At 38.0% G+C, this 22,009-nt stretch overlaps 1 protein-coding gene across 5 annotated transcripts in view; it reads left to right on the forward strand.

Moving 5' to 3' along the window:
• The window catches only part of megf11 (multiple EGF-like-domains 11), a 104,691-nt gene extending 82,956 nt beyond the window's left edge, over positions 1 to 21,735 (forward strand). For 2 of the 5 annotated variants that reach the window (XM_032548747.1, XM_032548758.1), the window contains 12 exons: positions 4,712 to 4,875; positions 4,992 to 5,094; positions 9,390 to 9,536; positions 11,775 to 11,909; positions 14,634 to 14,762; positions 16,014 to 16,142; positions 16,774 to 16,902; positions 17,022 to 17,150; positions 17,245 to 17,481; positions 18,549 to 18,719; positions 18,827 to 18,890; positions 21,691 to 21,735. In XM_032548747.1, coding sequence (XP_032404638.1) covers positions 4,712 to 4,875; positions 4,992 to 5,094; positions 9,390 to 9,536; positions 11,775 to 11,909; positions 14,634 to 14,762; positions 16,014 to 16,142; positions 16,774 to 16,902; positions 17,022 to 17,150; positions 17,245 to 17,481; positions 18,549 to 18,670 — 1,424 coding nt within the window. In that variant the 3' untranslated portion in view covers positions 18,671 to 18,719; positions 18,827 to 18,890; positions 21,691 to 21,735. The remainder of the gene's footprint in view (positions 1 to 4,711; positions 4,876 to 4,991; positions 5,095 to 9,389; positions 9,537 to 11,774; positions 11,910 to 14,633; positions 14,763 to 16,013; positions 16,143 to 16,773; positions 16,903 to 17,021; positions 17,151 to 17,244; positions 17,482 to 18,548; positions 18,720 to 18,826; positions 18,891 to 21,690) is intronic. The other 3 variants (XM_032548754.1, XM_032548766.1, XM_032548775.1) reach the window with 2 other exon arrangements.
• Positions 21,736 to 22,009: the final 274 nt, after the last annotated feature.

Here is a 22,009-nt window from a genome sequence, read left to right on the forward strand (position 1 = left end):
TAAAAAAGCACAGCATTAAAACAGACCACACATAAGAAATGGCGTTGAATACACATTGGAGCCAAGCACCAAAACATCAGACCGATTCTCAGGGAAGAGCTGCTTTAACAGATGTCATATTTTGTTAGAGAAAACACTTGCTGGAGTATACTTTTTTAAAAGTTAAAAATAACCACAGTAGAATGTGGCTGCAAACGTTGTTAAATCATCAATATTAATGGCACAATGAGTCTTGTAACGACTGTTCCCAGTGAACACTAACACAGGATGGAAAACAGCAAAGCAAAAATGAGATTATAAAGTGTAAAAAAGTCTGCCAAACACAAAAACGAATTTACAACAGTTGACACAGTATTGTAATGCAGATACAAGCAGTCACTGACACATTAGAGCATCAGTCTGTTAACACACTCTGTTTTGTTACAGAAAGCGTGATAATTTTGCAAAGTACTACTTCTTAGGTTGAAAAACATTATAGAAAGGAACTTTGCTAAATAAGCATTATTATAAACCATACGTCATATAATGAGTGTTTCAAATGAACTGAAACATCGGTTATAAAACAGCAGTGCAGGTCAGAATAAGAGGTTTCACCAAGCTGAGAAAATTACTTGGCACCAAATTACTCACTCTTCAACAAATTCAGCAATAATAAATTTAATCATCTATTTGTCATATTACCAGCCATACTTTGGCTTTCATAACACTCAAGCAATTTAGATGGCGACGAGCTGAAATGTCTCTTATCCAGAAGGACTTCGTTCAAAGAGTTCAGTTTGCTTACCATCTGTCTTATTACTAGATCTTCATCCAGAACTTGTTTCTTTACAAACTATTTAGTCTTCTATTAATTCAGCATCTCTGACTAAAAACTCAGTAGCTCTTGCTGTTCCATTTATATTTGTGACAATGTCATCAGACTTCCAAGCGCACCTGGTACCAAATCTCTCTTTTCTGGAATTTTAATCATGGAAACTGAGCATTTAAGAGAAACTGAGTTCCCAGTTAATTAGATGCTAGGACTTGGTTGCTATGGAAAATTATATCCTATGGTCATAACATTGTCATTTTAATTGTTATGTGTGGTATTTACATACTTATCAACTTCATCATGTATTCATCAACATTGAATTGAATATTATTATCACGAGCTCCAAACACACTATTGAAAAGGAAAATGTGAGAAAATTACATGTCCCTTAAATATAATTGAAATTTTGTCAAAAGACAGTTTCATAAAGCGTTTTGCTCATCACCTTATCATATATGCGGTATTTTTTTCCACCATCATTTGTACACATACAATAATGTTAATTTTCCTAAAATCTTCCAGTCACCTTTAAATATGTTTGATAGCTTTTAAGTTCTAAATGTTAAAATTAATGTTGTGACAATCTACGTATTTTATGCCAGTACTTTGTTTTAGAAGTGTTCATTTAAAATAAATGGAAATGCATAGATGTCTGCAGTCTTGCAACTGTATTGTGTAAAGTGCAAGCATCTATAATGACTTTCTGACATTGTGACATTTTAGGAATGCAGCACAAAAGCCATATGCAACGTTAAATGTTACAGTATCATTTCTTATACAGTATGATTGATAGATGAAAAAATGAATGAAATGTCTCCCTCTCAATGTTGCGTGGCCCGACCCTGTTTGGTTGTAAGACTGGATTAAGATTAGTAAGATCCTCTTATATTGTTGAGGTATTGTTGGTACTGTGATGATCTTTATTCTGAGTTTTAACCTTTATTCTTGAATAAACAATTTTCAGAAAGATGATGGCCATAGAACAAAAATCAGTTGTTTGATGAGAATAGAAATAATGATGTGAAGTCACTAAATCTAAGCCCAGTTTAACATTTTTGAGAGATAGCTGATCACTGTCATCAATCACTTAGTGTACTAATATTTTTGTAAGACTGATATTTGTCTCTCCAGTAGCCTTAGAGATTTTAAAAATGAGTGCCAGAGCACATTGGAACAGTTCTGATAGCCCCTAGTGGCCCAACGTAGGTTGTTATCCATCTCTGATAAACATAACTAGCAGACTGTGATGAGAGTTTCTGCGTCACATGTCACCGTAATTTTGATATATCTTCAGATTTCAAACCCATTCATCCATCTATCTATTTTCTTTACCCACTTAATTCTTGCAAAGGGGCTGGTGCCTCTCCATAGCAGTCAACAAGTGAGACCTGGGGTAAACTTTGGACAGTTCACCAAAATATCAAGTGGAATTACTAACAAACACTCTCAAATATATAGGCGCTATCAAAGAACAAAAACCTAAATGCATACTGTTGATGGTGGGAACAAGAAGCTAATAAGAAATATTTTTTTCCTGAGTTTCCTTATCTGTAACCTCACCCTTTTTAAGCTTCAAAATACCATAGAAATAAAAAAAAATCTTAGAGGTTTTTAGAAATTTATTTATTGAAATTCAAATGTTTATATAACGGCTTCTGTGTCTTTAATTAATTTGCTTAAGGGTTTTGGCCTCAGTTGCCATACGATCTATGCTAAAAATGGCCAACTGGCCAAAAGCCAAACATGGTATCCATCAAAAAAATTAATCTGATTATAAAACCATGCACACTGCACACTAGAAAGCATTTACCACTTTATAAATCACTGCTATACTTCAACATTTCCATACACTGAGCCATGTTTTTTCATGGTCACCAATGGCAACCACTGAGAAAAGAGTAAAGAAGATCAATTTCACCCAGGCAGAAATCACTGTGTTGATGCATAAGGTGTAGTTTTGGTTGCCATGACATAACAAATAAAAGGAACACACTGCCACCAGCATTTTAGGAGGCCGATGGCATGCTCAATAGTTGAGTGCCCGCGGGAGTGAACGGTATTAATGCAGCACTTCCTCTGCGTTCTGGGATTCTGGAAGGGGGGTTGGGATCCAACGCCTGAGGGGTTAGTACTGTCCCCTATAGCCTATAGCGGAAGAGAGCATCAGTACACCAGGCCAGAATCTTTTTACTTTGCTTCCTAATTGTCCCATTTGCAAAGTCTTCCATGATGCACTCTGCCAACGCATCCATCGCACAGATTTACACAAATTTCACCACTGTATTTATATATTTACAACAATCAGTCTGATCCCTTCACACGTTTCACACCTTTCCTGTATTAATCTGTCATACTCATCACCCTGATGATCATCCGGGAGAGGAATACGATGGAAAAAAAACATTGATGACATATTGTGTGGACTTTGATTTACGATTTAAGTTGGCTTATAGGTCTTTTTTAATTTGAAAGGCCTATTATTTTGTTTTAGCCATGCCTCACCAGCAGAAGCATAAATAACACTGCTGTTTTGAATGCTTATGATAAAGTTGATCTATGATTAATATTTGATATGGAGGGAAATTAAATGTCTGCAAGGAATCATGATGCAGTGTGGCTTCCCTTCCCCACCTCACCATCTGCATCGCCAGTTTCCCCTGTCTTTGAAATGAGTGTATGTGTGGATTAGACTTTGTGTGAGGGACTGCACATTCTCCTGTCAAGTTTTTTTTTTTTTTTTACAGATCTTAAACTTTGCATGTTAAGTGATATATAGCAGATTCAGGTCCCATTTTGTGCTTACACAATATTTAAAATTGAGACCCTTGATTATTTTGTTATGGCAAGCTTCTGATAATGCCCAACATTTAAGATAAATAGATGTATGTATTTTAAAGCCAAACCTGAAATACACTGCTGTGTTATATGACATTATGAAAATGTCATATAAAGGTGCCACTTTCGTCTGTTCAAACAGTTGTATGCAAATGTAAACAACATACTGTTCATCCTGTTTAAGCGAGTTCTGTGTCCCATACATGACCACATGTTGGTGCAAAATGTTAGTATAAACCCCAGATCAAAAGTAGACTCCCTTTTAAAGATGCTTCTTAAAATTGGTAAGAAAGTGTTAATATTCACTGTAAAACAAGTTGTTCACTAACAGGACAAGAATAAAAAAAGTTGAAAGTAAATTACATTTGTAAATGCACCAAGAAACAGACATTTTTGGAAACATGTTCTGAGGTCTGATGAAACTAAAACTTGAGTCTTTGGCCATAGTGACCACTGACCAGAGCAGTTAGAGTAAAAAAGGCAGGAGGCTCATGAGCCTGCGAACATAATCTAAAGAGTGTTATTTAGCAACATTATGTTGTTTGGATGTTTTGCTACAGGAAAAATGATACAGCTGCCATATGTAGCAACATATTAAGACAGTCTTTCAAACGACTATGGCAATAAACATGCAGCCAAATTAATTACTAAGTAGCATAGAGGCAAAAAAATATTTTTTTTTCCAATTTCGAAGTCCTGATTTCAGTGCCATAGAAAATTTATAGGCAGAGCTAAAAAATGTGTGAGCAATATGGCCAACAAGACTGTTAGGAGGACTGGGCCACAACTCAAGCTATTCTCAAAGCCGTCAGAAGATTAGTGACTGACATCCAAAAAGTTCAACCATCAAAAAAACTTTTAAAAAATTAGCTCAGATTCTTCCATTTAGCCAATATTATTATTATTTATTATTTTTTCCACAATTTTATTCTTATGTTTGAGATAAGATACAATAATAAGATTTTGGTTTCATATTCAAAATCTCTGCATGTTTTTTAAATACATCTTTAATAAACACATTCATTTTTTTTCTTCTTTTCTTCTTGGATGTCTCTTCTGTTCAAGGCTGGCAGGGTGTGGACTGCTCCATTCCTTGCTCCAGTGGTACGTGGGGTCTGGGCTGCAACCAAACATGCTTATGCAGCAACGGCGCTGCATGTGACCCTGTGGACGGCACCTGTGCTTGTTCTCCTGGCTGGAGAGGGGAGCACTGTCACGAGTCCTGCCCTGTAAGTGCAATTTCTATGAGAAAGCGATACAAATCTTTCCCACTCCTCATCAACATGTACCAGCTGCAAAGTGTTCTGCTTGAGAGCTGTAACGCTGAAGCTACTGTCGTTGTCAGGATGGCACCTATGGGCTGGACTGCCGTGAGCGGTGCGATTGTAGTCATGCTGATGGCTGTGACCCTGTGAGTGGCTTCTGTCGCTGCTACCCAGGATGGACCGGTCAGTGCTGCTTCCTCACAAATCAAAAGAAGCTCAAAGTTTATCTGTTAATTAGCCTCATTAGCACAATATCAAAGACATCAGATGCTCCTCAAAGACACAGATCTACACCAACAACAAATATGCAGGAGCATTCATGGTTTGTGTTATTCTGTGTATATACAGGGTCTCTAAGCAGAGTTTTATTAATGAATTGGTTAGTTTGCTTTGTTATTTAGCCAGTGCCGTAGAAGGATCAAGGATGCTAAGACTTGAGCTCTAAGTTAATTATTTTTGGCTCCAACAATTGGTGCTGGCATGCAGACAAGCTTTTATTACAACTAATATTATTTTTTTACAGCCCAGCAGAACAAACTTAGCCAACTCAAGTAAATATTTAGGCCAGGACTCCTTTAAATCTTCTGGCATTGATGGTGAAATTTGTTTAGAGTCCAGACCTAGATAAGCCAAGAAACAAGGATGTGAAACAAAGCAGTATTTGTGTACATCTAGCACTCCCTGAAAACCTATTGCAATTACTTTGTCTTTTTTTTTTTTGATAAGACTCATACTGTGGCCTAACTTGAAATAATTTTTTTTTTTTTAATGGTATTTTTCAGTGAAAACTAAACTCAGCCTTTTAAACCACTACTCAGACACAGAAATTCACTATTCACTATAGAGTTCAGGTCTGTGTGTTTTGCCTTGCAACTTCTAAACTTTTCTCACACTGGGAAACATTACAACAGATAAGCAAGGCTCAGCACATTTACTTAAAAAAAAAAAAGACACGTTTTTTACATCACAACAAAAGCAACATTTTATGATAAAGTCTTAATTCTTAGTGGCATTGAAATAATTATATTATCTTGAGATGAAACCAATCAGAGTAAAGAGGAAATGTCAAAATGTGAAATGAGTCATTTGTGAAGAAAGTTTCACTGCAAGCAGAAAATTAGTTGAACAAGGTTTTGTATTTCTATTTTCTGTCATACAATTATGTCCAAAACACTTGCTCATCCTATCAACACTGCATAGATTTTTATAAGGTAAAGCAAATTGCATTTGCTTTAATTAGTATAATTTCTTTGCCATTTTCTAACTTCTAAGCTTTAAAATAATTTCCTAAAAAAGGTCATTTAGGATTGTATGTCTTTACATACATTGTGCTGAGTTGCAGAAGCTAAATGCAGTATACACACTGTCTAAGTTGCTTGAGTTATTCTTTTTATTGTCAACAACCCCTAAATAAAAATGAGTTTTTTGTGGGGGGTTTTTTTTCAACTTAGTCATCACCTTAATGTGATAATGGAATAGTAGAGGATTTATTTCTGTTACAAACACATATTTTTATTGATGTACGCAGCCTATGGCTCTCATCATTAAAATAATTTGCACTCTTGGAAAGAGCTGTTAAAGGAGATTGTGAATGACAGAGCAAGGGTGAAGAACATTCTGCTCTGAAATTATATGTTGTTTCTGAATGTCAAATACTAATTAAGGTCCCAGTTCTCGATTCCAGGTAGACAGAGGAAATCAGAGAAGGGGAAAAATTCAGGAGAAAAGGTCAAGCCTGTGAGCCCCCTGCAGCCCACTCCATTCAGCCTCCTGAGCTTCGGGCATTTATTCCAGGAAACAATGTGGGTTTATTAGCTGCGAGAATGAAGACGACAAAATGGGCCTCTCATGCTCTGAATCCTGCACAGGTCGGGACCATCTGTCAGCCTTAATTGAGTCACCAGGGTGCAGGGCTGTGGGCAGTGTGCAACTCAGTGGGTCACACAAACATGTGCACGCACACACTTGAACCGCGAAGGAGAGGACTTTGTGGGATTCGATACAGTACAGTCATTTGAGTCAGGGATAGAATAAAATGCCTATTTATGGAAAGTCTAATGCTTTTTTTTATATATAAACAAACTTTGTCTTATTCGTGGTTCTGCTCAATTCAGAGTTGGTGTAGGTTTCTACAGTTAAGTTGCTGTTAGCTGTAATGTCTGGGAATGGGATGAAGCTTGACAGTTGTATATGCATAAATGCATCAGTTGGCAGATCTACATGGTTGTTGCTGACATTAGCAAACGTACATTTGAAGTCTGTTTTAACTAAGAAGACACTTATGGTGAAAATATGCTACTATGTAAAATAGTACTTTTACCTTTATTTGTATATAACCTTTTGTCAGTGCAGTGCCTTGTAAAAGTATTTATTGAACTGGAACATGGCCATCACAAATCTAATGTAATTCATTGGGATTCTATGTGAAAAGAAACACAAAGGACCTCATAATTCCAAAGTAGAGTGAAAATCACACTGACCTACAAAAATCTCTTTCTAAAAAAGTGGTGTGCATTATGTATTTGGCCCCCTTTCCTCTAATGCCCCTAAACAGAAGTCAATGCAACAAACTGCCTTCAAAAATCATCCAAATAGATTAAATAGTGTAACATTTATGCGACGTTGTCTCAGTGTAAATACGTTTTTTATCTGTGAAGGCGTCATTAATGAACGAAAACCATCATGAGGATCGAGAAACACAAACAGTTTTCAACATCTCAAATAATATTCTACAGTTGACAATCTGAAGATTGAAACTTATGGAACAGCTGCAAGCTTAAACAGAAACGGCCAAAAGGCCCAGACTCTGGTGGGGGTGCAGAGATCCACAGTTCATTTGGAAGAATCTGTGTCCAGTACAACTATATGTAGTGCACTATAAATGACTTTTACAGAAAAGTGAAAAGAATTTTAAAAAAGTTGAAAGAAAATAGTAAGAAGAAGATATTTTGAAAGAGCAGCAGGAAAAACTTTTCACCTTTAGGTGTGAGAACTGGTTGAAATATACTCTGAAAGCTTTCAATTGCAAGTAAAACAAAATGGTTCAAAAATGTATTGACTCATGGGGATTGTTGTGTAATTTTACTTCCACTTCTCAATTTTGTGCTACCTTGTTTTGGTCATAACATAAAATTCCACGAAAGTACACTGAAATTTGTTGTTGCAACGTAACAAAATGTTTAACTTTTCAAAGGATATGAATAATTTTACAAGGCACTGTTTACCAGAGCAGGAAGAAAGACAGTGAGTCTATGTCTGTGAGCAAGAGTTAAACGAAAAAAAAGAGCAGTCACACCTCTAACAATTTTTTAGCAAAAGACCTCAGTTCAAGTTTCTTTCACTCTTTCTTTCAGGCATGCAAAGCCCCTCTGTTTGTCACCATTACTCTGAGAAAAACGATGCTCTGTCTGCATTCATTTTCCCACAGTGAAGGCAGTCACAGTTTTTTATTCTGGCTGGCCCAGAATAACGCATGCCTGGCTTTCCTTTTGATGTCCACAGCTCTGCTCATGTCTAAATCACCCCCCTCATTCCATCAGCACTAACATTTCCTCTCCTTTTACTCCTCCATGCCTGCCCTAAAGTGCCGTGGTTACAGTATAACATGGCTCCCAAGAGTTTAGTCCAGGTTTAATTCAAAGGTTGTGCGCCGAGGCCGCTTTAATGGCTACACCTTCTTCTGATATTCTTATTCAAAGGAAATTTCAAATGAGATTCGAACATGACTGTCTGAGAGTTTGGGTATGTCTGCGTGAGCGCGTGCGTGCAACTGCGCTTACATAAAGTGTATCACTCTTTAAGAAGCTACATGTCTGTATGTAGCACAGTACGTGCAACTTTCTCCTTTCATCTCACTTTTCTAAGAGGCTGAGAGAAAAGACGCTGTTGCTCTGATGGATGTGCTAATGCATTCATGTGCACACCGAGAACCCTGTGTGGATGCCGTGTTTTCTTTTTTTTTATTATTTTGCAATTGTTGGTTGGAGCTGCACCAAACACACTGTGACACTTCCAGTCTGTGCTCTTGTAGCCTGAGTACCTCCCTTCAGCTCTGTACACAACCCCAGCTTTGCTGAAAGAGAATGAGAGACAAGCTGGGGCTCTCTGGAGGCCCAACCCTGTTAATCAACACAGTGCACTGGCAAGGAGCCCCAGTCAGATCAAATATAAAATACATTTGGAAAGGAGAAATGGAGTGTGAGAGATGGGCTGGGTTTGAAAAAACACACACACACACACACCCCCACGCCCACACCCACACACTTCAAACTGGATGCTTTATTCAGGACTAAAATCATTTGAGGATCCATGGTGATTGAATAACCTCACAGATCTGTTAATATCAGGCATTGTGAATGCTGTCCCTGTTAACGATGTGTTTTTACAGATGGCTATTTAGAATGTTGCAGCAAACCAGGGTTTTTTTTCCCTCGTATTTTGCATCCGCTGAATATTCGTTTTGTTTAATGTGCCTGCAGGAATCCACTGCGATAACGTGTGCCCACAAGGCTTCTGGGGACCCAACTGTTCAGTCAGCTGTTCCTGTCAGAACGGAGGGTCCTGCTCTCCTGAGGACGGCACATGTGTGTGCGCACCTGGATACAGAGGGACTTCGTGCAAAAGAAGTGAGCCTCCTCCTCTATAAAAAAGGCAACCTCTCTTGATCCAAGGCTTTGAGCGATAACTGGCTGGCGCTGAGAGCTGCAGCGGTAACAAACTCCATCACAGCGCTGACCTTGTTTTGATCTTTGAAGAATTGTTAAAGGTTGAGCCAACTGAGGAGAGGCACTCAGCTGTCGGTCAGAGCGGCTTGAGTGTAAATCCTTCATCACAGCTATCGCTTAATCACAGTGTCTTTTTCCCTATGGCATCCCTCAAACACACCCACACACGCACACACACGTAAATACGTGCACGCCCCTCGTCCTCCTACACCGTCCTTAACAACCAGCTCACAGTGGGAGACTCGGTCCTTTGCCTGAGGCTCATCAGTGGGCATGCTTACTGGGAGCGCCCGCTCTGCTGGCTGGAAAAAAAAAGGGGGTGGGTGGGGAGGATTTCTGTCTGAAGCCGCTCTCAAGTGAGGAGCTTACTGATTGGGAGCGAAATTCACAACCACAAACCTGTAAACATCAATTTGAGTGGAAAATAAGAGAGAAGCTTAAACAAGCTGCATGCATTGTGCGTTTGTGTGTGTTTGCCCCTCGAGCAAAATAATCACTCAGACAAATTCAATATTTACCCAAGTAATTTACTCATCAGGTAAAACGATTACAACTCGCAATCTGCGTGTGTAGGCGTGCAGGGGTGTGTGTGTGTGCTTTTTTAAATTTCATTTGAGACATCACATGGTTCTCCAGAGCTTGGTAATATGCTATACACCTGTTCCCTGAAATACGTTACAATTAACACCTAATGGCTTGTCATATCTGTGACTTCGTTATCAGTTTTTAACAGGTTTCTAGTTTAGCTAGGAGCTGATTCTCTCCTGAGAATATCTACGCTGGAGGAAAAATTTTCCCCAATTCACTATAAAAACAGTGTTTGTTGAAAACTGTCTCACATTAATTCTACAAACATAATTATTTTAAAGCGGAAGTAATGACACTTTTTGGAAAAAAGCCTCAGCTCTTTTAACTAGTCCTTAATAAAATCCAGTGAAACATTCTGCTTTTGGGAAGTCACCTAATTAGAAAACAAGAGTGTTTAATCTCAGCATAAAGACAGTGTTTCTGTGTAGTCCTTAGAGAACAAACAGCATCATGAAGACCACAGCAGGTACAGTAGGTCATGGACAAAGTGGTGGAGAAGTTTAAAGAAGAGTTTTGTTAAAAGACGACATCGAAAAGTTTACAACATCTAGAACACTGATCCAATTTTTTTCCATCTAAAAATCTGAAGCTCAGGTGGGAAAAACTGTTGACAATTCAATTGTCAACAGTTTGCAAATCTGGTCTACAAATCTGGTCTTGATGTGAGAATGGCAAGGAGAAAATCATTATAGAAAGAAAGTTATAATAAGTTCTAATTATACTTGGCCACATTCCATGTAAGGAATACAGAAGCCATGTAGAAGAAGATGCTCTGGTTAGATTTTTCCAAAATTATTTCTTTGTCCTTCATGCAAAATGATTTTTGTGCAGGAAATATAACATCCTGAAGACTTTATCCAATCTTGAAAAAAGGTGGTGGCAGCGTCATACTTTAGCAACCTTCAACCCTTAAACATGTGGCCAACATTACATGTTTAATGTTCACATATATGGACTACTTTGTGTTGTTGTATAACATTTATACTAGAAGGTTTGTGGTACTACAAGTTGACAGAATAATTTTAAAAAGTTTACAAGGGTGTAAATATGTTGGCAAGCCACTGTTGCATCTAGCAGACTTATCAGCTACAGTCTCCTATTTCCAAAGATTAGGACCTATATCAGATTGTGACCTGATATAAGCAAAATAACATTTTATTCTTTACTTTTGACTCATATTTGACTCATATTCTTTCAACACATTACCAAGACAGGGTTGTTTATTATTCCTGACATTTTTAGATCATAAAGCAGCTTTCAACTCTTGACACAGGAAAATATTTTTACACTTCTCTTAACTCCTAGTATTCTGTCTGAGGCAGGAGATAAAATGTCGGTGATTACAATAATGACAGCCTTTACTGCTCTCACCCTCCCCTTCACACGCTCTCCTTGTCTCCTCTGCTTTTAATTCCTCCGGCGTTGATTTTTCTCTACTCCCTTGATCGCTCTTGTCATGCTGTGTCCAATAATTATATACCTCTTGTTCCATCAACATTGGTGACTGATTCCCTCTCCTCTCTATCCCCCGCCACGCTCCGTTGGCTGCAGTCTGCTCTCCGGGGTTCTATGGGCACCGCTGCAGCCAGACGTGTCCGCAGTGCGTGCACAGCATCGGCCCATGCCATCATGTCACCGGCCACTGTGAGTGCCTCTCTGGCTTCACGGGCTCCCTGTGCAACCAAGGCAAGTAGCTTCCTGAGTCCTATTAATTTTCCTGCAGCTTTCTTTGAAGTTTTTTTGTTGTTGTTGTTGTTTTTATTGTTTGTTTGTTTTTTTATTCATTAGAAATTGATGCATACATCTACATTCAGAGGTACTACTAAGCCGGGAAGTATTTTGAGTAAAAAGTGTAAATTTAAAAATGTTACTTTTTTTACATCAGATAAGCGTCTCCACAATCCATGTAAAAATCTCTCGGGCTGAGTTTTTCAGGCAAAGGATGCATGAATACACTGCAGAATCTCTATCTGATTCTGGAGCTGCATATAAAATCTGTTCACTAATGCACAAAGACTGAATCATGTGCACATCACGTCTTACTGTAAAATTAGTTTTAACCTCTATGTTCTGTATTGTTTTGATGATGATTCAATTTTGCAGAAAAATGTGCTCAATGTGTCTCAATCATAGCAGAAAAAAAGCATCTGCAAAAATTTTGCAGCTTCTTCTTTTACCTAAATTTGTGTCTAAAGTGTGACATTGTTTCCTTCTTGCATTCTCAGGAATAATGCTTAGTAAGTAAAATAATATGCCCTCTCTTGATTTGCCACACTTCATGGTAAATGTAATCTTTTATCATCAATATTTGTATTTTCCGCATTCTGACTTTTTCCATTCATTCAATAGTAAAAAAAATGAATTTAGGTTGAAATTGGCATGTTTCTTAAACTGGATCTAAAAGAAAAAAAAAACACTAAAAATGCTGTTACACAAATTTTATAAAGTTACCAAAGTGTGCTTTAAAGAATTCAAGTTTAGTTAAGGAAACTTTATTTTTCATTTGATAATGGTTAGCAAGCTGATATAAGTTAGCACAAATACCAAAAAAAGCAGCAAATAGTCATAATTTGTGAAACGTACAAATAATATGACTACATTGCTATTCAAGTTGGTTCAGGGTCAATAACTTGAACAAGAATATTCAGAAAACTGATAAGGAAATTCAGAAATAAATTATACAAATTTGGGTCTAGGAAAATATGGAATTTTCTAAAGGAAAAATGTTTACCAACCCAGAAAAGGACAATTCCTGGAAAACCTGTTGAGGGCTGCAGAAGATTTGAGAGGGGACCAGAAGTTCAACTTTGAAGATGAGAACAACCTTAAACATACACCAGGAGATACTATAGAATTATTTAGATAAGAGCAACAATTTGTAAGAATGGCCTAGTCAAAGCTCACACCTAAATAGAGTTAAAAATCTGTAATATAACTTGATGCTCTCCATCCAAATGAGATTCGTATATTTTGCAAAGAACTGGCTAAAACACCAGACTTTTTAGTCTATTCCTGGGAACAGATTATCAAAACCCGACATCAATCCTTCAAAATTCCCAATTATGCACTACTTTGGAATGTTTTACTTAAAACCCCAATTAAATTTGATGAAGTTTGTGGAAAAGCTTAGCCTCAACACTTTTGCAAGGACACTGTATTAAATATTGAAAACAGAAAGAAGCTACACCTTTGTTCTTGTCTGACCTCTGTTCATTCTGTCCAAGTTTCACCTGTTTAAGATTAACTTGTGTTTGTGTACTCAAAATTTCAATTAAAACGTGTATTTGAAAAGAATCCGTGCAATTGTGCTACAGATTTTTACTTCTAATAATTCACTTTTTTTTTTTTTAAATAAATCACAGAAAGCCATGGAGGATTGTCTTGAATTCTCTTTCATGGCTTTAAGCAGTATCTTATAAATAAAAGTTTAAAAGCTTAGCTGAAGGAAGAGAAGTGAGTAAAGATGAGAGCTGGCCCTAATTTGTCATGGCTATAATTACTATTGAGCAGCCGTTGGGAGATGAGGGACGGAGGTGGCAGACAACATGGATGTTCTTCTCCTTATGTTGATCCCCACTGGCATCCTTACTTGTCCTTTGTCCAGCACGCAGAGTCCCAGCCTAATGAAGCTCTCCTAGTGAGCTGAGGTTTGAAATTCCCCCAAAGCAGCATGGGGGAGTCAACCTCATGGCTTAATGACAACCTGCTTGAAGGAGCTTGAAAGAGCTCTCAAGAAGAGGGGAATGCCAGTTGAAATGCAATCATTAAAATCCCCCCACATGAAAATGAGTCCGACCACGCTCTTCCTCAGCCAGCCACCTTATCAGATATTTCTAACACCGGGCTATTCTCTTTATATGAGACCTTTGATCTGTCTTCTGGTGCTGCAGCTTCCAGATCCTGATGCTCCGATACACCTTGGCACAATTTGTCTCTTCTCATCCCCCCACCCCTATAAAAAAAGACAATAGACGTTTCAGTGAATATGATATATTTTGTAGGATACTGCCAGAGTGCATTGAAATATTAATTTCATAAAATATTTATACAGGGGTCTGTGTACACAGTCTATTTTAATTCTGTGGCGCATCACTCATTCCTCTCTAGTGAGTAGAAATAGGGCAGTTCTGCCACAGGAGGCAGTGATTAACTCCTCCTTTTGTCTAAACAGATCAGTTCACTTCATGTCCACTCCAATAGAACAATATAATGCATTAAAGGGAATGTTCACCTAAACTGCTGTGGAAGTCTGTTGTACACCTGCTCTCAGTAAAGTGCTCAGATTTTATGTAATTTTGCTCATACCGTTGACCAATCTTTGACCTGTGTAATTACATTAACTTCAGAGGGGCTGATTATTGCTGTGTTTTTTGTTTTTTTTTAATTCTGCTTTTTGTTTTTATTTTGCAGTCTGTCCGAGCGGCAGGTACGGCAGGGCTTGCGCAGAGATCTGCCTCTGCACCAACAACGGCACCTGCAACCCCATCGACGGCTCCTGCCAGTGTTTCCCCGGCTGGACCGGAGATGATTGCTCGCAGGGTACTACTTCACCGTATCTGCCTCAATTGTTTTTTTTTTTCTGCTTTACACATTTTCCTTGTTCTCATCGTTTGTCTCTCACTCTTATTTTCCCCTCATATGTTTAAATTCATACACATTAGTCATCTTCATGACCCTACTCATCCACAAGTAATGCCCTCGGCTCCAGATGATGTAAAACACATTGCTAGCTTAAATGGTTGTAGTAATGCATTATGCTCTTTGATTTACTGCACCTCAGGCCAAAGATCATTAAGATAACTTTGAGCCAGCTCACCATGGGAAACAGATATGCATTGTGTGTGTGCATGTGTACTGTGGCTCTCAAAAATCTAGACACCCCTGTTAGACTGCCAAGATTTAGTGATGTAAAATAAAGACCATGATAAATCATTTCAAAACTTTTTCCATGTATATTTTAACATTAATCCTGTACAATTCAAGTTATACAGTAGACAAAAATAAAAAGAGCTGCAATACGCTGGTTTCATAAATGTGGAGAAGCTTAAACAAACACTTTGTTTAAGCACCTTTTTGTGTGCATACCTGTCACCAGTTGTCTGATATCTCCTAACATTTGGTTACTTGCATCCGTTAGCGAAAAGCCACAGTTTTCAGGCAAGTTACAAAATATAAGAATAATCTCACTGTACAAAGGTATCAGTCAGAACAAAAAAAGTAAGCAATACCTACTTAATGTGGCGAGTGAAGGCAGTAAGCCAGAGAATTTATGGGACAACAATAACTTTACAAAACCGAACATTTCTCCAGAAATTTTTGAAAGATGATAGTGTAACTGTTCAGAGAGTCTGCAAACAGTTGCAGAAGTTTGCAAAAAGTACTATCTGTGTTCCTCATGTGTGACCAACCCCAATTTCTATTCTCCATTTGTCTGGACTATTTTCTTCCCAAATCTTGTCAGTGGAAAAAAGTGGGAGCTTTCAGTCAGCTGACTGGTGGTGTGCAGCAGCAGGTATGGCAGGGGCAGCACTTTTACGCTATGGAAGCGAAAAAATCTGATTACTTTCTCCTGAATCTCATCATAAACACTTTTAACTGTGACTAAATATTTTCAGCCAGCCAGGCCCCTACCTGCTTTACATCTGTCTGTTAATACAGGGTTTTCAGAATATACAGTAAGATATATTTCACAAATGCTTCGAGGATGTCCCAACTTCATGTGTTTGGTGCTTCATGCATGCATGTTTTAGGGTGTGATCATGAGCCTGACTGTGTCTCTGGCATCTGCAGCGTGTCCCTCTGGGCACTGGGGTCCTGATTGTCTCAACTCGTGTAACTGTCACAACGGAGCCCAGTGCAGTGCCTATGATGGGGAGTGCAGGTGCAGCCCTGGCTGGACTGGTCTCTACTGCACACAGCGTGAGTTCCCCCCCCCACACCCAGAAACAAGATGCACAGTGTCATCTACTGGCTGAGCTGCAGAACTGCAGTGGATGTTATGGAGGCATGTTTTCCAGTCTCGAGGCTAATGTATGATGTGAAGTTTCCATTTTCAATTTTTTTAGGAAGAGCAACATCAAAAAAAGATAATGGTCACTTCATCATTTTGCTCATAATATATTCCAGTCATTTTCTCACTGATAGTGCAGCTCATCAGCTTCAGTCCTGTAATTTAAATGCCATTATGCAGAACCCTAAGGGTTTATCCAGAGTTGTTTGTAGAGTCAGGCTCATGCTATTGTGCATGATAAGAAACATTGTTTTTATTGTTTTCCTTCTTGTCACACAGTCCTAACATTCAATTACGTGTTGTTCATGTTGTAGAACAAAAAGTTATGCTCACAGCATAACTGGATTTTCTGCTGAAGCAGGAAATCTTTCATTTCCATTTATTCACAGAGTCCCTTATTGAGTATGCTGTGGTGACATTGAATTGTATTGATTTCTCTATTCCCTGGTGATATGACCTTGACTCTTTACATTGTCTTCCACTCTCTTTTGCCTTTTCCCTCCCACCCCATCCAACCATTATATACATCTCTATCACCAGGTTGTCCTTCAGGTTTCTACGGAAAAGACTGCTCTGAAGTCTGCCGCTGCCAGAACGGCGCGGACTGTGACCACATCACGGGCCAGTGTGTTTGCCGAACAGGCTTCATTGGGACGGGCTGCGAGCAGAGTTGAGTGTGCCAGCCACATTTTTATTTCTATGCAAAATTACCCTGTGGAGGTGTTTGGCTCCTGTTCACTAAGTGCTTTAATTTGATAAATGTAGTAATGTACTCCCCTGACATGCAGAGTGTCCTGCTGGTACATTTGGATATGGCTGCCAGCTGCTGTGTGAGTGCCTGAACAATGCAACGTGCGACTATGTGACTGGAACATGCTACTGTAGCCCCGGATATAAAGGCATCCGCTGCGATCAAGGTGACTGAGCTGTTGGAGAAGTTGCACTGGATTATTGATGAAACATATGTGTACATGTAGTTTAGGGAACTCACTGTTTTCGTTTTCCGTGTAGCAGCTCTGATGATGGAAGAGCTGAACCCATACACCAAGATAAGCCCGGCACGTGGTTCAGAGCGGCAGTCTGCGGGGGCTGTCATGGGCATCATCTTTCTGCTTCTCATCCTCATGGCCATGCTTAGTGTGTTTGTGTGGTACAGGCAGAGACAGAGGGACAAGGGCCAGGAGATCCAGCCCAGTGTGTCCTACTCACAGGCAATGCACATTAACAACACTGACTACTCTCTTTCTGGTAAGATATTTCAAGTATTTTCAATTTATGGCTAAATTTATTAATTATTTACAATACAGAGTATAGTGCATGTATGCCTACACATATACCCACTGTGCCTATACAGAGTGTTCATAACCTTCATAAACCTTCATAAACTTTTTCATATTTTGCGAAGCAACAGCTTAAACTTTGTTGCATTTTATTGGTGTTCTATGAGGTAAAACTTCAAATAGTAATGAATAATTAAGTTAAAATGGAAGGTAGAGAATACAGAGTTTGAAATATGAAAAGCGAGGCATGAATTTTTATTCTTGCATCTTTTTACTGTGATCCCCATAACTGAAGGCCACCAATTACCTTCAGTAGTCACCTAACACACCAATGTTTGTAGAGTTAGGTTATAGCATCCCAAGTGTCTCACTGTTCCAGCCATTGTCTGAATATGGAATGAATATGGCACAACTGCAAACCCACTAAGACATAGCTGTCCACGTAAACAGACGGGTGAATGAGGTCAAGATTAATTCAGAGAATTGATCAGAGCCAAGTGGTTAAGAAGAAGGGGCTTGACTTTCACCTTTTAATAGGACAAACATCCTAAAACAGTCATCAGGAGCTGCAACAGGATGAAAAGTTGTTTATTAGAAAAGCCCAGTCAAAGTTCAGACTTATATCTAATTAAATATTTGCTGCAATTGCTGTTTAAAAATGATGTTCAAAGCTACTCTTCATCCAATTTGATGGAGCTTGACATTTCGCAAGAAGAATGGTCAAATATTTTAGTCCTTAGATGCTTAAAGCTGGTAGAGACATACCTCAAAACACTATAATTTTAGAGAAAGCAGGTTCTACCCTTTTCAGATTATAATTTATAAAAAAAAATAAAATAAATCTGAAAATCAAGTGTTATTTTCTTTCCACTTCACATAGAATACTTTGTAGTTCTTTAAAATAAATAATGTTGTGGTTTTAATATGACAAAATATGAAATACATCAAGATGTAAGAATATTGTTACAAAAAATTGTCTAAAAGTGTCATGGACCTAAAATTATCTTTTACGCATCTCATCCTGTAAACTTTTAGAGTGTGGCAGTACTGTTGCGATGAGGACCAGCTGCCTCAGAGATCAATCAGAACCAGAACAGCACCAGCAGCACTGCCCAATGCTTCTCCAACCCCAGTTACCCCACCGTAGCCCAGTGTAACGTGGTCTCCACCATTTCCAGCAACCTTGACGGGACCCTGACTCTCAAAGTACAGACTTTCAACATTGGCATTGTCATAGCCTCTTTTTTTTTTTACCCAACAATACCATGTTGGAGCATTAAGCGATTGTCATGTTATATTTTTCTCTTTTGCAGTCAAGTACCCTGAAGAGCCGAAATGCCTCAGAATGGAGAGCCTTCTGCAACCTTAATGACATAGGTCAGTCCTACTCTCACTTATTATGTCACACCACATATAGGCTGAATTTGGATTTCAGAGCAATAAATGAGCAAAACTGTCAAATCAGGGGCGAAGACGTGCGTGTCATTAAAGCAGACCTCTCAGTGCTGGAAGCCTGCTGTGAATGAAGATGAAGCAGGGGTCTCTTGTTAAACATAACCTTTGCTCTGATTTTGATAAGATATGCGGATAGGACAGGGGGAGAACCGGAGTGGAGATGAATAGGGGTCACTATGAGCTCATTAGTCCTCCTTCACTTCCCCAAGTGACCATGATGACTTACAATGGGTCAAACGCTGCACACTTAGGATATTAATTATAGAAAATCCTACAACAAAGTGTGAACATTTTTTATTCAGGAGAGCAGCCTTTTATAAATGCCTCAGAAGAGCTGTGGTTGTGAAGAAAAACAAGTGTTTATCTGTCGATATGTAAAATGCAACTGGATGAAATCGGTTTGCACATATAAAAGTGCAGCTGCTGTTCAGTAACAAGTATCTTAGATTAGTAAACATGCTCAAATCATTCTGCTGTGCTTATTTGAAGAAACATTACATTTATTTAAAATGTTTCTGACCCTTTTTATCATTATTTCTTTAGTGGCTTGATGCTCACTCATGTTTCAAGAGATTTAAAAAGGATGATGTCTGTGACATTTTTTGTTTTAACTTCAGTTGTTCTGTAATTATATATAAACCCAAACAATGTAATAACACAGTAACTGTTGATCAGTCCTGAATAGAATTGGTTCTAATGAATACAGTCCACTCATTTTATAGTCTACCTATTGGGAATGTCACAACACTAATATGTCAAACAAGAAATTGATACCAAGAAAAATATTTGATGCCAAAAATATGAACAGTTACCCTATAGCAATGTTCTCATTATCTTAATTTGGGAAAAGCCATTAAGTAAATGTAGGGAAAATAAAAAAATTAAAAAAGGTGAAAATTGTGGCTTTCCTGTACACAACAGACAAGATGAGGAGAGGGGTTCACTGCTTGAGCATTTGATACCTGCTTGGAAGTGGTTGTGCACTGGGGAAACATATCTCCATATAAAATCAGAATGGGACTATTAAGTTGCTAATATTAAAGGAGATAATCCCAGCTTATCTGGGAGCTCACTGTTTTGTTTCTAAGCCGTGATTGTTTGGATGAGCCTGTGCGGCTGGGGAAAAGGCTGATTAAGTCTGTGTGTCTGCAGAACTGTGGGTGAAACCAACTTAAGGAGATGAAAATGTCTGTTTATAATTTGTGTTGTTGTTTTTTATTAACCATATTTAATTTAGATTAACGTCTTCTCTGCCTGTTAATGTTATCAAAATATGCCAAGGTTTTAAAAAGTTACAGTTTCTGGAATGCTAGAATTTTCCAGCTTAGCGTTACTTTGGTTTAACTCCTTTTAGACTTCTGTCTCAAAAAGTAGAAGTTTCCAAAGTACCCACAAAATACTTTGTATTTTTAATAAATATTTAAGACCCTAGTATCTGAACAGGGTGTACTTTCTTAAAAACTGTGATGTCAGTCATCATTGCCAGTCTGATGGACATCTTCAACTTTTTTCTGGCGTCCTTGAGAAGTCTCCTTTGCCGGTGCGATAATAAAACCCCTCAAACACATGTTTGAAGATCAAACTGTGATAGATCGCTCTTCCTTAATTAAAACATCCTGCCTGCTCAAACCTGATTGTTATTCCACACTTTTCTCTGATATCACCTTTAAATAAACTGCTGATGATAAATGTTCACATATTTCCTCATAGCTAAGAATTTATGTTGGCACATTTTTATGTTATATTTAGGCAGACATTTAGAATATTTATAATGGTTAACAGGCTTGCCATGAACACACTGCGCATTAAATTGTGTATTAAAAAATTAAACTTTCCCTTTTGGCTTGTAACTTTTGATGACTACGTTCAAATCCATGTTTGATCTTGAGAAATATTCAGAAAGTATAAAAGACAGAATGTGCGCACAAGGCAGCAGAGAGCGCAACCAAAAGTTATATAGGAGAAATCAATGCATAACACAATGGCTAAACAAAGAGACAGTATGAATAGGGAAATATGCAGCTGCAGGATAAAGTCAGTAGAAATGCTGTTTGAGAGCAGTAGCTTAGAGATCTAACAATCATCACCCTACCATGGATTTAAAAAGTGCTCTATGGAAGTGGTACTGTGTCTATAATTTCTCACAAAAATAACTAATTCAAAGAACTCAAAATAATATTTTATACCTGGGATGAACTGGATGTTGTAAAAAATATATACTGTATATAAAATATGTTTTATTTGGCTCAGACACTAGGGCATTCTAAAACTAGATTTTCATATTATGAAAGCAATTCTAATGTGCATTTTGGAAATAAAATCCCTTTTTATTTTTATAAAAATAAATTTGACTTTTAGTATCTTGGAATGTTTGAATCAAAACCCACTAGTATCTGAAAATGTTAAAAATTTCATCTCTTCTTGACAAAACAGTCACCATTCACTCATTGGGAAGTCTTTATTTTTTATAAATACAGCTGTAAAACTTTTTGTACTCTTCTCCTGACTGATACTTTTTTATGAGCTCATTTTGATCCTCTGTAATATCATTGTTAATTGTATCTTTAGCAATAGGATGCAAACAAAGGAAAACGTGAAAAATGATAGCATGACAGCTAAACCTTATTTCAGGTAGAGCTGATCCATCATAAGTATACTGAAAGCTGAAACTGAATCTGCGTTTCTGTAGAAAATGTTTGCCTTTCTTGTTTCACATTTTCAGAAGTTCAACAGAATGAGGCACAGCCACAAAAAGCATCGCGAAAAGGTAAGCAGATACCTTTAGGATGCGGTGTTCAGGTGTTTTTAAAGTTTATCTCCAGGTGGAATGGCTAAAAGAATCTTTTCACTTTACAGCTGATACATCAGTTTTCCTATTTGGATTGTTTTTTTTTTCTCTTTTTATATTAATTTCACAGCCGCAAAGTGTCACATCTGTATTTTTCTGATTTATACAAGAAGTCTCTGCAGTCTGGACAGGATCATGGTGGGCTGAGCTTTTATCCGAATAGTAATTGCTTTCCATGGCTCGCTGCCTGATA

Source organism: Xiphophorus hellerii, chromosome 2 (genome assembly GCF_003331165.1).
Source record: "Xiphophorus hellerii strain 12219 chromosome 2, Xiphophorus_hellerii-4.1, whole genome shotgun sequence".
Classification (NCBI taxonomy): Eukaryota; Metazoa; Chordata; class Actinopteri; order Cyprinodontiformes; family Poeciliidae; genus Xiphophorus; species Xiphophorus hellerii.